Raw genomic sequence first — 13,833 nt, forward strand, 5'->3', positions numbered from 1 at the left:
CAACCTATGGAATGTGGCTGTAATCAGAGCCTCTATAGACATCGGTCCCCAAATAGTCATAGAACTATATATGTGACAAGTGAAGCATACTCTGATATCAAACAAAATATGAATAAAAATTAACTATTTAAACTTAATGATAATGTCTTGTCATCAATGGTGGATAATTCAGGACTGTAGCCATAACTGACTGCTGGATCAAAGTACTGTATCACTCTTTCTCCATTGTACTCCAAAAGGGTCAAACATACAACAAAGCCTATTTAAAACTAATTTTATATAGAACACATTAAAAAGATCTTTTGCAATCTACCGTGTAGTGATGAAAGACAGAGAGAATGAAGGATAAGCCTTTGGGTGTACATATACATATATTGAGGAAGTCTAATAATACAGATTATAGGAAAACAGTATACCTTTCTTTACAAGGCCTTGATTTGCAACCCTGAAATCTCAAATTTAGCTATTACAATGAAGTCCTGTTGCAGACAGAGCTGGGTTTTTTTTATCACCACTTAAAATCTAATTAATCCGTATTGAAGCACAAAGATTTCTGTTGTTTTTTTAGGGTGAGGGGTCATAGAGCGTTCTTTGTTCACCCTCAGACTTGTAATCATCAGGCATTGGGATATAATTTTACCAAGCAAATTGGAAGGTAACAGATCAAATCCTTATCACAAAACCTAACTCATGGTTAAGCAGAGTCCTTCGTCCTTTACAAGAAACATTATATTCAGGAAGAACAAAAACACATTTCAGAGCTCTGAAAGGGTTAATATCCAACGCTTATATTGAGGTCAGCAAAGAGCTAAAGATCATCAGAGCTGCAGCTGCCATATAAGGTAGCAATTCTTATAGAGTTGGCCAAAAGACTTTCCAGTCAGACGATTTCATCCTGTAGAATGGCTTTGGTATACCGAACCATGATGCAGTTAGCTGGAATTTTATTTTGTTTGTTGGGATGGGTGTTATCCTGTCTGACTACCTATTTACCTCAGTGGAAAAATCTCAACTTAGAATTGAATGAATTGGAAATCTGGACAATGGGACTCTGGCAAGCCTGTGTAGTCCAGGAAGAAGGGGGAATGCAATGCAAAGAATTTGATTCTTTTTTGGCTTTACCCCCTGAGCTCAAAATTTCTAGGATTCTGATGTTCGTATCCAATGGATTAGGACTTTCTGGCCTCCTGTTTTCAGGTTTTGGATTGGACTGCTTGAAGATTGGTGAACAACAGCAGGATCTAAAGAAGAGGTTACTGCTTTTGGGAGGAATATTCTTCTGGATATCTGGAGTTACAGCCATAGTTCCAGTGTCTTGGGTTGCTCACATCATTGTGCAGGAATTCTGGGATGAAAATATTCCAGACATCGTTCCCAGGTGGGACTTTGGGGAAGCGCTGTTTATAGGCTGGTTTGCTGGATTCTGTCTCATCTTAGGAGGCTCGCTGCTAAATTGCACTGTCTGTTCTACTGATGCTCAATCATCCTCAGTCCATTATTCAGCGGCAGAAGTGCAAGATACCTGTCAACACTTGGAAAGTGACAACAGACCCAAAAGCCTAAGAGTCTGAGAGAGACAGAGAGGCTTCTTTTTCTTTTCAGACACTTAAACACACCAAGCAGAACCTTGTTTCAATTAAGATTCAAAGGACTCTTTGTTCCTTAGCCGATTCATTACACTTGGGCTTCTAAATCTTTCTTCCTGTACCTTTTATTTCAACAGCAGCTTTTTACCCTCCTTACCACAAAGCTGAAAATGCTGGCTTCACAACAGGAGATTAGGATGCCTGACTGTGTAGAAAATCACTACCATGTAGTTTTGTCTACTTCAACTAGAATGTAAAAACAAAATAAAAATATCCAAAATTCAAATAAGATATCAGAAAATGTAATATGAGCCCTCATATTACACAACTACACAATACTAAAACTAGTAATTGATTTCCATGGCCCATTGGTCTTCAATTTCTTCAACAGTGTAAAAGTACGGGGAGTATCCTGGCTTTAGGTCTTTGCTACAAGAAACAATTCTACTTAGTGCAAAAAAAAAAAAGTCCCCACTTTGAATATCAGCTATCAAGTACCCTCCAACATTGGTATAAAGATTTGCCCATGGAAAAACCGATAATTCAACATATGGAAAATGCCAGGTTAACTTTTTTCATCTGGAGGCTCTAGTGTCTGCCTACTATAGTAGCAAGCAAAAAACATCTTATAAAATGCATGTAAAATATTATTATTGTAGAGAATCAGTGTTTCTATATGCAAATACTTAAGTTTTAAGCATGCAAAATCAAAATATATTTCCTAAAATCTGAGAAGTATGGCATTTGTTTTAATCTGTGAAGGCACCATCCTTTTTAATTTACAGGTTGAAGCAACTGTAGTTATCTTGTTTGTGTCTCTTGAATATGCAATCTATAATGTCTTTTATTAAACTGCTGTGTAAACTAGACTCTAAGGCTGCAATTCTATACCCACTTATCTGGAGGAAGCCTCACTGAATTCAATGGGAATTACTTCTGAGTGTGTATATATATATATATATATATATATATATATATATATATATATATATGAATTGTGCTATTAAGAGCAAACCAAGTAAAGGTCTGAATATTGTTACCTGTATAGAGAGAAAATATTAAAGTTTGTGCTTTAATTTCAGTGGAGAATGGTAGTGTTTCTCTATATGCAAACTATTTCTAAATGGAACCAGCAAATATGAAAAATTACTTGTTCTTCAGAAAAATAAAATAGAATTTCAGTGGGGGAATGTAAGTAGCTGTTTACAGGCAATCCTAGCACAACCCTGCACCCCCAACAAAGTATTTATCTAATAGCAAGTTCAAAAATTAATGCTCAAATTAATATTTTACATTTCTGATATAGCAAATGGAAAAGTTACCATATTTATTAGGAAATTATAGTTAACATGTTTATAATTTGCAAGGCTGGAATAGCCTGACTGCATTTTTTTTTCATGAAATGAAAAAAGGGACCCATGTGCATGAGTATTCCAAAAGAAAACTGAGAGTTATGTAAGAATGTTTATCTTTTTCCTCTAGCTCTGTCTGAGGAGGTCAACATTTAGGGAATTTAGCCCCTATGCCTAATGTTGGGTCACCAAAAGAACAAAAGCAACAAAAATGTCATTGTGTCTGACATTAAGATTTGTCTTGTTCTGGTTTCCTTAGGATACTTATATTGGTGGTATTTGATAAGAGGCTACTGAAAAGATTGGAATATGAGAATATACTGTTTATTGGTTACTCCAGTAGATTCCTGCTTCTCTGCCCAGTCTGTTCATTCATCATAATTCTTCAATTCATTAGTCCATGGCATAAATGCAAGATACCATCACCACCTTGAAACTGACATTAGTCATGGGCAAATATACGTTATGGGGATGACAGAGAGATGTCCACATACATGGACTCTTAAAATGCATACTTCATTCACTAAAACATTTTAAAATTGAAATACGTTCTGCCATATCTAAACGTTTGTTCAACTTTTGAGTGGAAATTAACCTGATACTTAATTGTCTCCATATGTTACTTTTGGGGGGTATCTATGTTTCTATGATCATTTGATTTGTAAAATAAGATGTCTACTCTTTACACAGGTTTTGAGGTATTACATAATCAAACTAAATGCAAAACATCACATTGTCTGTCACAAAATAAATTCCTGTTTCAACTGGCTTACCTGCCAAGGGCCAAAAATGATATATCAAAGGGTTCCTCTTTGACCGATCCATTCATAAAGGTAGCCAGCATTCAGAGGACTAAACAAAGTTTCCCATTCTGGAAACAGGCAAGGATCTCCCTTACTCCCATTTAAAAAGGTGTGTTCAAAACTAGTTCTAGGTTTCTCTGTTTAACTATGTACTAAGGAAGAGGGATATGAACATGAAATAGTGCTTTCCTGGATTTCAGGGTCAAGTGCACTTTTGATATTACATCCCCGTTTTCAGTTGTGGCTACCAGAAAAGAATCATGCAAATGCTGCCTGATATTATTGTCTGATCAGGCATTTTAAAAAGAACCAAGCTGATCAGATACAATTTAAACAATTAATGAGAATGCTGACCAATTAATCCACCAATATTACATGGTCTAATTGCTATACAAACAAAGTTAAGTCTTTTGTATTTACAAACCTTTACACAAATCACAGAGACATGATTTGGCTAATAATTTAGTAAAAAACACACACATCAGAACACTAGTGAGCAAGAAAACTTTGTTAAAAAAACTGTATTTTTTTTCCAAATCACTGAAACTTATGGAAAGTGCAGAGACGAAAGTTAATCTAGGTGATGTACGTGTGTACATTTACAGACAATATTAGGACAGAAAGACATTTGCAATATAACCTGATTAAATATTTAGTTCAGTCCTGAGCATTTTATACTTAAGTGTAACAATAAGGTAAAAAGTTGAAATTTGATTCATTTGGCTAAACAATAATTATTGTCTTATACCTGTAATACTAATAATTTGATATACAGAAATGTACTAACATACTGATAATGGGAGTATGAAGATTGTTTGTTCTAGCCTGTGAAGGTAAATCCTATGATAAATGCAATATTTGTATAGTATGAAACTTGATTGATATTTGTCCATGTCCATGTTTTTCAAAATTGTTCCATCACTGCTTGTTGCTTCATTACTGTAAATAAACTAGATTAGTATAGAAAAACCCAGAACTGTTCAAAATGAATTCGTAAAAATGAGTTGGTATTACTAAGATCTTAGGACGTGAGAGAATGTATTAATGCATGGTAGATCTCTCTTATGTTATAAATGAATAAGATTTGCAAACAGCGAAAAAAATATTCTTGCTAATATTAATGATTTATCAGAGAGAATCCTTTTTGGTTCTTTCTGAAATTCAGTGTGTGTGTGTAAACAGCTTGCCTGATAAGTATCTAGAAAGCTGTATACATTTCTCACAGTAGCATTTTTAACCCGCTAATTTTAAATGGCCAGAACTGAACTATATTAAGCAGTACATAAATAAGACTGAAAATAAATAAATCACAAGATACAACTCTATACATCATTCTACAAACATATTATATTGTCAAACTGAGAAACTGAAACAGTCAACCTTCATTTCTATATTAAATAATTTTGAAACTTTAGTTTTTAGAGATTGACCTCAGCAGAATGAATGGCATGTATGTGTTTAGATTACTTCTAAAACATAGGTAAAACAAAAAGGGGGCATCCATGAAGACTCAGGTAGAGTTAGTTTACTGATACTGACTACTTCCAGTTTTGAAGGACTTTTTAAAGAATCTGAATAGTTACAAAGACCTCTGCAAAATAAGAGAACCCTTGGGGAGATTTACAAACATAAATTAAGGCACATTTTTTTACCAGTAATTTTAAAGATGGCAACAAACATATTGTAATTCTGTTCTCCTAATCTTTACGCAAGACTATTACATTCTGGGAAAATTAAATACAACATGTCAATATACAATGTGTTGCAAAATGGACAGTATTGAAACAGCCTAAGCCCTTTTGTTTCCTTAGTGGATTTCATATATAGTGTATGTATGTATGACATACATAAGAAGAAACTGTCATTTATTTGTGCTCATCAAAGGGCTCTAAAACTATTCAATCAACTTGCACACCATCATCTGAAATTCCATGGTCTGTAAGCAGTATTTATGGGGCTTAGAGCCTGAGCCTATAAATGTATACTCAAAAGTCCTATTGAGTTTAGTGGAGTTTACACCTGACTCAGGCCTTAGCTAGACCTAAGGTTTATCCTGGGGTCATCCCTGCTTGCTCCAGGGATCCCCTGTGTGTCATCTACATGAACAGGGATGAACCCGGGATGATCCCAGGATAAACCTTAGGTCTAGCTAAGGCCTAATTGGGCAGCCTTAATTTAGTAAATGTTGCTTATTACTGCTACGTTTCCCAGCCCCTCTTAGCAACCATGTGCCTTGTTCTGGGCTGCTCAGCTCCTCCTGTGACATCACAGCAGTAGACAAACTAAAGGCAGGCAGAATGATGACATTTTTGTCTGCAAATGGTGATGACATCAAACTTAGTCAGCCAACTGATGCTAGATGACACTCAGATTGACCACTGCTATGAACATGCTAAGTATACATATATATGCACCCTTGCAAATATATACTGCTTTGAAGAGTAACAGAAAATTGTTTCCAATTCTAATTCTGACAAACACATTCATATCGTCTTTTACCTTTTATCAATAGAAACTCCTGTTTAAACAAGCTAAGTTTCTAATTATATAGATACCTAGATCATGCTTATTCCTTATTGTGCCACGATTAATTTAGGAATCAGCCTATGTGGTATATTTAATCTTTATCCTACTAATACATCATTTTAAGTGCTCCATATTATGGGGTTTTCTTAGAAGAAATTTCTATACCAACAATAATATATATTGGTACTTAGTTCAATGAATTTCCTAAGAACCAGTAAGAAAATTGCACGGGTCTGTTTGGGCTCTATAAACTTGACTAGTCCTACAGGCTACTGGCTACAATGTTATTTTTAAGTGTTAGCTTTACCTTCCAGTATTTGATGACTCAGGTTTAAATACTTTTTGCATGAACCTGAGTCCAGTTTTAGAAAACAGCTGCCCTTTGGGTAGTTTCAGTTTAAACACATTGCAGGGTTACAGCCTTGCCCATATTATCTCTCTCGGTTTTCAGAGATTTGCAAGGAAACTTGAACATCCTAATACAGCTCAAAGTCCAATACATTCATGAAATTATACTCCTGCAATTCAGTATCCCATGCCTCTTCCTTCTTACCAAGAAAGATAAAAAGGAAAAATGGGTTCAGAGTTGTAAGTTCCAATGTAGGTGACAGAAATCTAAACAGCACCTGTTTGCATGAGGCAGCCTTGCGGTTTTGGAAGAGGATTTGCTTTTGTTGCTAGCTACTAAAAAAAAATCACACTTTGTACAAAAATATTGCATGGCCTAAGAGCCATCTTCACAGTCTGCTTTTGTGGAAAAAACCGCAGTGAAACAAAACCTCCTGTTGAACATAATATTTCTCGACACAGTGCAGTTCAACAGGATATACACACTAGGTACTGCCTCTGTTCCTTAGATCCATCTTTACAAAATAGTAGCACATCTGTAATACATACAAACTGTACAAAATTAGCATCAGTGTTCTGGAAGTATTCTACTTTGGTTTTCTGGTGTGGAAGATTTGGGCAGAGTAGAGGAGGGGAGAGTGCTTTTTTCTAGCCTTTAAAAAACAACCAATATTATATACCAGAGCATAATGTACTGTGTGTTTTTAACAAATAATATCTAAAGTTGGATGTAAAACAGAAGATTTTAAAACCGTGGAACTATACTACAAAAATGTCATCTTAAAAAAAAAAGATGAACAAGTAGAAAACACCTTGTACAGTTAGACATCGTCAGCTGGCAGAGACGGTATGCTGATCTTTGCTCTTGTAAAGTACGCAATCTTCTCCCTTACAAAAAAAGAAAAGAAAAGAAAAAAGGTGGGGGAGGGAAGAGGAAATGTATTTGAAATGGTTATAGCACAAAATATCATTGTGAATGCCAACATGCATAACTGAAGATAAAAGAATGAAGAAAGAGTGACATTTCCATCCAAACAAACAAATCTCTGTATAGGTGATTCCTTAGGTTTTAAAATAAATGGACTATTGGAAGCCATTTATTTATTTATTTATTTATTACGTATTTATACTGCCGAACAGCCTAAGCTCTCTGGGCAGTTTACAACTAAAATCATAAAATCCAGATTAAAACTTTAAAATCACATAAAACCAGGATAAATTACAGTCCAGGGAAGGCTTGTTTAAAAAGATATGTTTTTGGGAGGCGTTTAAAAGTTATTACATTTTCCGCCTCCCGAACCGCGCGAGGGGAGGGTTTTCCAGGCCCCCTACCTTGTGTGATGCCTCCCCCCCACCTACTATTCTATACAGTTATAAGGGGACGGTGCCTGATTTGGCCCTCCCTGCCCCCATCTATACGACAACGGGATTGCTCCTCAAAGCCTCATTGAATATAAAGCCGAATATAAAGATTTTTGTTGATTCGAATCTAGGCAAAGAGCGTCACACTGCAGCAGCAACAGCGAGATTTATCTCCTGAGATTTTTTTTGGGGTAGTGCAGTTATTAATGCACACATGTGCACATATGCACATATGATGCTATGGAGTATAGACGGGAAAAGCTATACATTTTTTCTACGGAGCTCTGGGCGGGGGAAAGGAACAAGGCAGCAGAAGAGGACGTGAGAGGGGAGGAAAGCAGTGCGTTGCAAAGGGCACGAGGGAACCAGAGGAAGATGTGATAGGTGGAAGGCGGGAAATCAGCCAATCACTTTGTCTTGCCCTCAAAGCTACGTTCACATGTCAAAATGCGATTTAACTCCCTTAGGGACACATAACTCTAATACAGTGCAAACTCGGATGTTGATCCAAAAGTCAAGGTAAATTGTAACTACGAATATGCACATTATCATGTTAAAAACCCAGTGCTGTGGCGAATGGGTGGCTGCATCATGTGTCCTGAAATGCAAATCTGCACATTTAGATCAGGGTAAAGAAACCGTATAGACATCCCCCTTATCTCTATCCAAGCCCCTTCTCCCATAGCTCCCCTGCTTGGATCTCTTCACGTTTCTGTGTAGCTGAGTGTTTGGCTGAGGAGGGAAGTCTCATCTCCAGCTCTACATTGCTCTTTAGGATCACTTTTTAACTAGCTGATTGTCTGCTACGCCATGCACTTGGTTCAGCCACAATTTTGAATCTCCTGCCAAGCCCCAGCTGCCTTAAAGCCTATGTACATTGGCTGAGGGGACTTTCCAGCCAATTGGAAAAGCTTCACTAACTGCATTAAAACTAACTTTATAATAGGGGCAATGCCAGGAACCCTGGCTCCAAGCACATTCTTGAAAGGGTTGTGGGGACTCTAACTCAAGCAGCCATGAAGCGCCATACAGAGAAGCTGTGGATTCTTTGTTTCTGCTGCTGTAGGCCCTGTTGCAGTGCTCAATTTACCGGGGGCAAGGGGACGCAGAAGAAGCCCGCTCCCTTAACTTATGTAACAGCTCCCTTGGCTGGTGTTTAGAAGGCATGATGGGCTAAAACTGGAATGGCTGTGATGAGGGGAGACTTGTAGACTACATTATGGGTCCCTCTACCTTACCTGCCTCACCTATAATTCCAGTTATGCACTAGAGGCAGCCACTGAACGGCCCCTAATGTTAATCGCCGCAATCAGACAAGAGAAAACAAAGTGCGAAAAAATGCTTCAACTTGTTAAGCAAATAGGATGCAGGTTTGAGCTGGAATGTGCATTTACATCCATGGCACAATGCTCATCCAGACTCCATTAAACTGGCTGGATGAGTTTCTTCTAGTGGATGGAGATGCACACCCCTGAAATTTATCTGTAGAGTACAGAATTGGAGCTAACAACTTTCAGGTGTTTTTTTTTTTTAAAAAAAGGCCATCCTTGAAATGGACAACTTATTATTTCCATATTTTTTATTGCATCTCTTAGGTCCACCAAGTGTGCTGGTGACTTAGGCCTTAGCTAGGATAAGGTTTATCCCGGGATCATCCCAGGGTCATCCCTGTTCAAGTAAATAACACACAGGATCTCCTGGGAGCAGGCAGGGACGACCCCGGGATAAACCTTAAGTCTAGCTAAGGCCTCTGTCACCTCTTTCCTCTGTGCATTGGCATGTTACGGGTGAAAGATCCATGAGATTTGTTGCTGATACTAGTAATTAATAACTCATGATTGCTGCACTGTTATACTTGTGCAACTGTTATAATTAAGTTATAAGTATGTTAATGGCATATATTTTTTAAGTTTTAAAAACGGTGAGGTCAATTGGATCCCACATACTGTTTAAGCTTTTGTGGGGTATTATTGATCCCTTATGGTCCTGATGGTTATCTGCTACCTCCAGTCTCAGAGGCAGTATGACTATGTACACCAATGGCTGCGGAACATGCACAGGAGGGTGCTGTTGCACCTGTGTCCTGCTTGTGGGTTCCTGGTCAGCAGCTAGCCGCCTGCTGTGTAAACAGTCCTTAATTTGATTCAGCATGGCTCTTCTGAGGTTCTTAGAGTGACCAGGAAAATAATTTCCAGCAATACTAATTTTGTTTTATATGCAAGTGTGTGTATGTGTGTTTTACAGTATATCTCTCTCATGCATATTATTGATACACAAAAACAAGAATACATTAGCTTGAAAGCTGTCTCATCAAAGCTATCTTTGTAACCATAACTAAAATCTAGGTAGAAGAAGACACTTTTTCATATTGATAACTGGACACAAATCAAAAAGATCTCTCATGTTTACCCTAGATATGATCAAATTAGGATGCCATCCTATGTAAGTTTTGACAGAAAGAAGTCCTAGAACTCCCAGCATTCTCCAGCCAGCCACACTAGCTAGAGAATACTGGAAGATGTAGGATGGGTTTTTTTTAATGTCTAAACATATATAGGATTGTGTCCTTATCTACTATTTGTACAGAGTATAGGGAGAAATCACAGTTCTTTAGACTGATTCTGAATAAAATATCTTGGCTACTCACAATCATAGAACAGATTTGCTGTGATCCTGCCTCCACCCCTGCCCCTGCCCTACAACTATTTAAGGAAAATCACAGTGGCTCCATTTTTATGGGACATTAGAAAAACAACCTTATCTTCTGATGGGAAGCTTTTACTGATACATCTCTACTTGCTTTCTGTCAAAGGAAATCACAGAGCCAAATCTTGAACTTGTTTCCTCCAGACAATTTGAAATAATGTGTCTTGTAAATGGCTGAAACCGGGGTGAGGATTTACTGCAGACCGTTAATGTCTTTTGCTACGACCTGGACTACATTGGTGATTACGTTCAATTGCTTCACCTCCTTTCTGATTCTAATTCTCCAAAGCTATTAAATTATAAAACACACCCTGAATGTATTTTTTTAAAGGATTTGCCACACACTGGTTTCTAGTTACTGAGTATTAAATCCTACAGCATTGACTATAGAAAGATGTACACTTAAAGGAAAAAAAATCGAATTGAGGAATTGTCACAGGTTTTGTGTGTGTGTGTGTTTTTATAAAAGTCCAAGAGAACTGAATTCTCTTTACCTGAATGACTGCACCTGGAGCGGCACTTTCTGACTCTGCTCTCGCAACCGACACACATCCTTTGAAGCTTTCCTCATCAATTTTTCCGCACTTAAACCCCGCTTCTTTTCCTCCGTTGATTGTTCAGCCTGGTGAGGGAACAAAATTACAGCTAACGTGAAGCAATTGACAATATGATCGAGGAGTCAAGGAGGCTGAGAAAGAGCACCTTGCAAAATGCCTTCAGCTCAAATAAGGAAAGAGATGTATTGGCCCAGCAACTAAAACAACTTAGGGCTTGTTTAATGCTTGGTGCGTGAAAAGGGCTCCATGATGCCTGTCATGCCCTTTGAAAGGATTTTAATCCATGCCCAAGTGTATGCACACCAGAAACGTGTAGCCCAGGAGGAAGCTCTATTGGAATGCAAATACCATGTGCCCGTGGCTGGGAGATGGATTAAGCATTCTTTTAAGTGAGATGCCAGGCCACATGGAACCCTGCATGCCCAAGCACTTTTTGCACACCCAGTATCTCATTTAATCTGTCTTTAGGATGAGTTAACAAACAGGTATGGCCTGAATTTTATAATCAGACAACGTTCAGCCCAGTGTTTGAAAACCCTTGTGGCAATTAAGAGTGTCTAATATCCCAAACAACCTAAATTATCTTTCATTTATCTACTTCCTGTGATGTTGATTAGTTTTATTAAAAGCCTTCCCGTTGTGTTAATAAAGCATTCTGCTATCTTAGTGCCTGTCTTAACTTTTTTTCATTAGTACACTAAAAGCTCTAAAGTGCCTATCGACGTTTGCATTTTAATGGGAAGAGTATTTCCATAGTTTTGCCCTGTGGAGTAACCACATGGCCACTGCAGTGAAGAACACATGCAAGCTTTTGAAGAAGATTTAGAGCAGTTCACTGGCTGTAATTTTTTTTTAAAAAATTATATTACAGCACAATCCCATGCATGCCTGTTCAGAAGACTGCTCCCCTGAATTCAATGGGATTAACTCCCAGTAATGTTAGTATAGTATTGTGACTTTATAGACTTATAGGTTCACAATTCTAGCTCTTCAACTGACATGTTTGTTTGTTTATTTATTTATTTATTACATTTTTATACCGCCCAATAGCCGAAGCTCTCTGGGCGGTTCACAAAAAATAAAACCATAATAAAACAACCAACAGGTTAAAAGCACAAATACAAAATACAATATAAAAAGCACAACCAGGATAAAACCACGCAGCAAAATTGATATAAGATTAAAATACAAAGTTAAAACAGTAAGATTTAAATTTAAGTTAAAATTAAATGTTAAAATAATGAGAGAATAAAAAGGTCTTCAGCTGGCGACGAAAGGAGTACAGTGTAGGCACCAGGCGGACCTCTCTGGGGAGCTCATTCCACAACCGGGGTGCCACAGCGGAGAAAGCCCTCATCCTAGTAGCCACCTGCCTCACTCCCTTTGGCAGGGGCTCACAGAGAAGGGCCCCTGTAGATGATCTTAAGGTCCGGGCAGGTACATATGGGAGGAGGCGTTCCTTCAAAGTTGTACAAATTGTTCTCAGTTGTATAAGAACAAAATACCCAGAACTTCAATAGTTATAATAGATTTTAAAGATGCAAGGGAAGGAGGGGGTGGGGTGGGGAGGAGGGAAAATAAAACACCCACAAGGTGTGTTTTTTCTTACATGAGAGATAATAGGGACAAAGAGAATTATTCTGAAGTTCTTCTGTGGGCCTGTTCAGACAACACACTAAAAGGCATGGTTAAGCCACTAACCCTTTTGCAGCCAGTGATTAGTGAGCTTGTTTAATCAATGGTTAGGTATCCTCCATGGTTAGGAATGGTTCACATGACACGGTAAGCTATAAAGTGTAACTCAAAATCCTTAACCACTGTGGCTTAGCGAGTTGTTTGAACACGGCCAGTGTGACAATTAAGTAGATGAAAAATGGCCACTAAATTCAGCAAAATTTATGTTTATCTGTAACGGGTTGCATCCCAACAGTGTCCTTCTGCTAGTGGAATGGACACCATGTGAGGATCCAGTCCCTGCCCCCACAGTCTCAAATCTGCTCCAGAGGCTTGGGATACCCCCTGGAGCAGATTTGGGGGTGTGGTTACAGGGACGAAGTGAAGGGAAATTTCCATTGTATCAAGTGGAAATCTTCTTGTGTAATGTTGGATTTATCCCATTTTTTCAATGAAAGTTAAATCCTTAATTAAGCAAGTTTTGGTTGTTATATCAATAGGAATGGGGAAGGTGTTTCCCTTCAGATGTTGTTGTACTGCAACTCCCATCATCCTCTCATCAGTCCTAGTCAGCTATGCTGACTAGGGCTGATGAGAGTTGAAATCCAACAACGTCTGAAGGGTCACAAGTTGTGCATCCCTTTTATCGGAGGATATAAGTTTGGATTTCATGGAATAGATTGCAAAGGCCATTGATAGCGCTGTGAGCTTTGAAGGCTTGTAAGAATCTATACCAGCAGAAAGCTGTTCAAGTAAAAGAAATCACCTTAACTATTTTGTTTTTCGAAGATTTGGCCCAAAATGATTTCTCTCTACATCTAGTTGTTCCAAGTAATCTTATAAACAGCCTTGTCAAGTTCTTGTTTACAATCTAACACAAAAAAATAATAACCAATATATTGTTTCTAAATTGTAGAAT

The 13,833-nt window shown here is 37.8% G+C and overlaps 2 protein-coding genes across 2 annotated transcripts in view; one reads left to right on the forward strand and one right to left on the reverse strand.

Moving 5' to 3' along the window:
- The first annotated feature begins 784 nt into the window (after positions 1-784).
- Positions 785-1,639, forward strand: CLDN22 (claudin 22). The gene has a single exon (XM_063135591.1). The coding sequence runs from the start codon at positions 903-905 to the stop codon at positions 1,569-1,571; it is 669 nt and encodes a 222-aa protein (XP_062991661.1). The 5' UTR covers positions 785-902; the 3' UTR covers positions 1,572-1,639.
- Positions 1,640-4,247: 2,608 nt separating this feature from the next.
- WWC2 (WW and C2 domain containing 2) overlaps positions 4,248-13,833 on the reverse strand; it is a 158,138-nt gene continuing 148,552 nt past the window's right edge. The window contains exons 22-23 of the mRNA XM_063136031.1: positions 11,178-11,305; positions 4,248-7,503 (exon numbers count right to left, since the gene is read on the reverse strand). Coding sequence (XP_062992101.1) covers positions 7,437-7,503; positions 11,178-11,305 — 195 coding nt within the window. The 3' untranslated portion in view covers positions 4,248-7,436. The remainder of the gene's footprint in view (positions 7,504-11,177; positions 11,306-13,833) is intronic.

The sequence above is a fragment of the Elgaria multicarinata genome, chromosome 10 (genome assembly GCF_023053635.1).
Source record: "Elgaria multicarinata webbii isolate HBS135686 ecotype San Diego chromosome 10, rElgMul1.1.pri, whole genome shotgun sequence".
Taxonomy (NCBI): domain Eukaryota; kingdom Metazoa; phylum Chordata; class Lepidosauria; order Squamata; family Anguidae; genus Elgaria; species Elgaria multicarinata.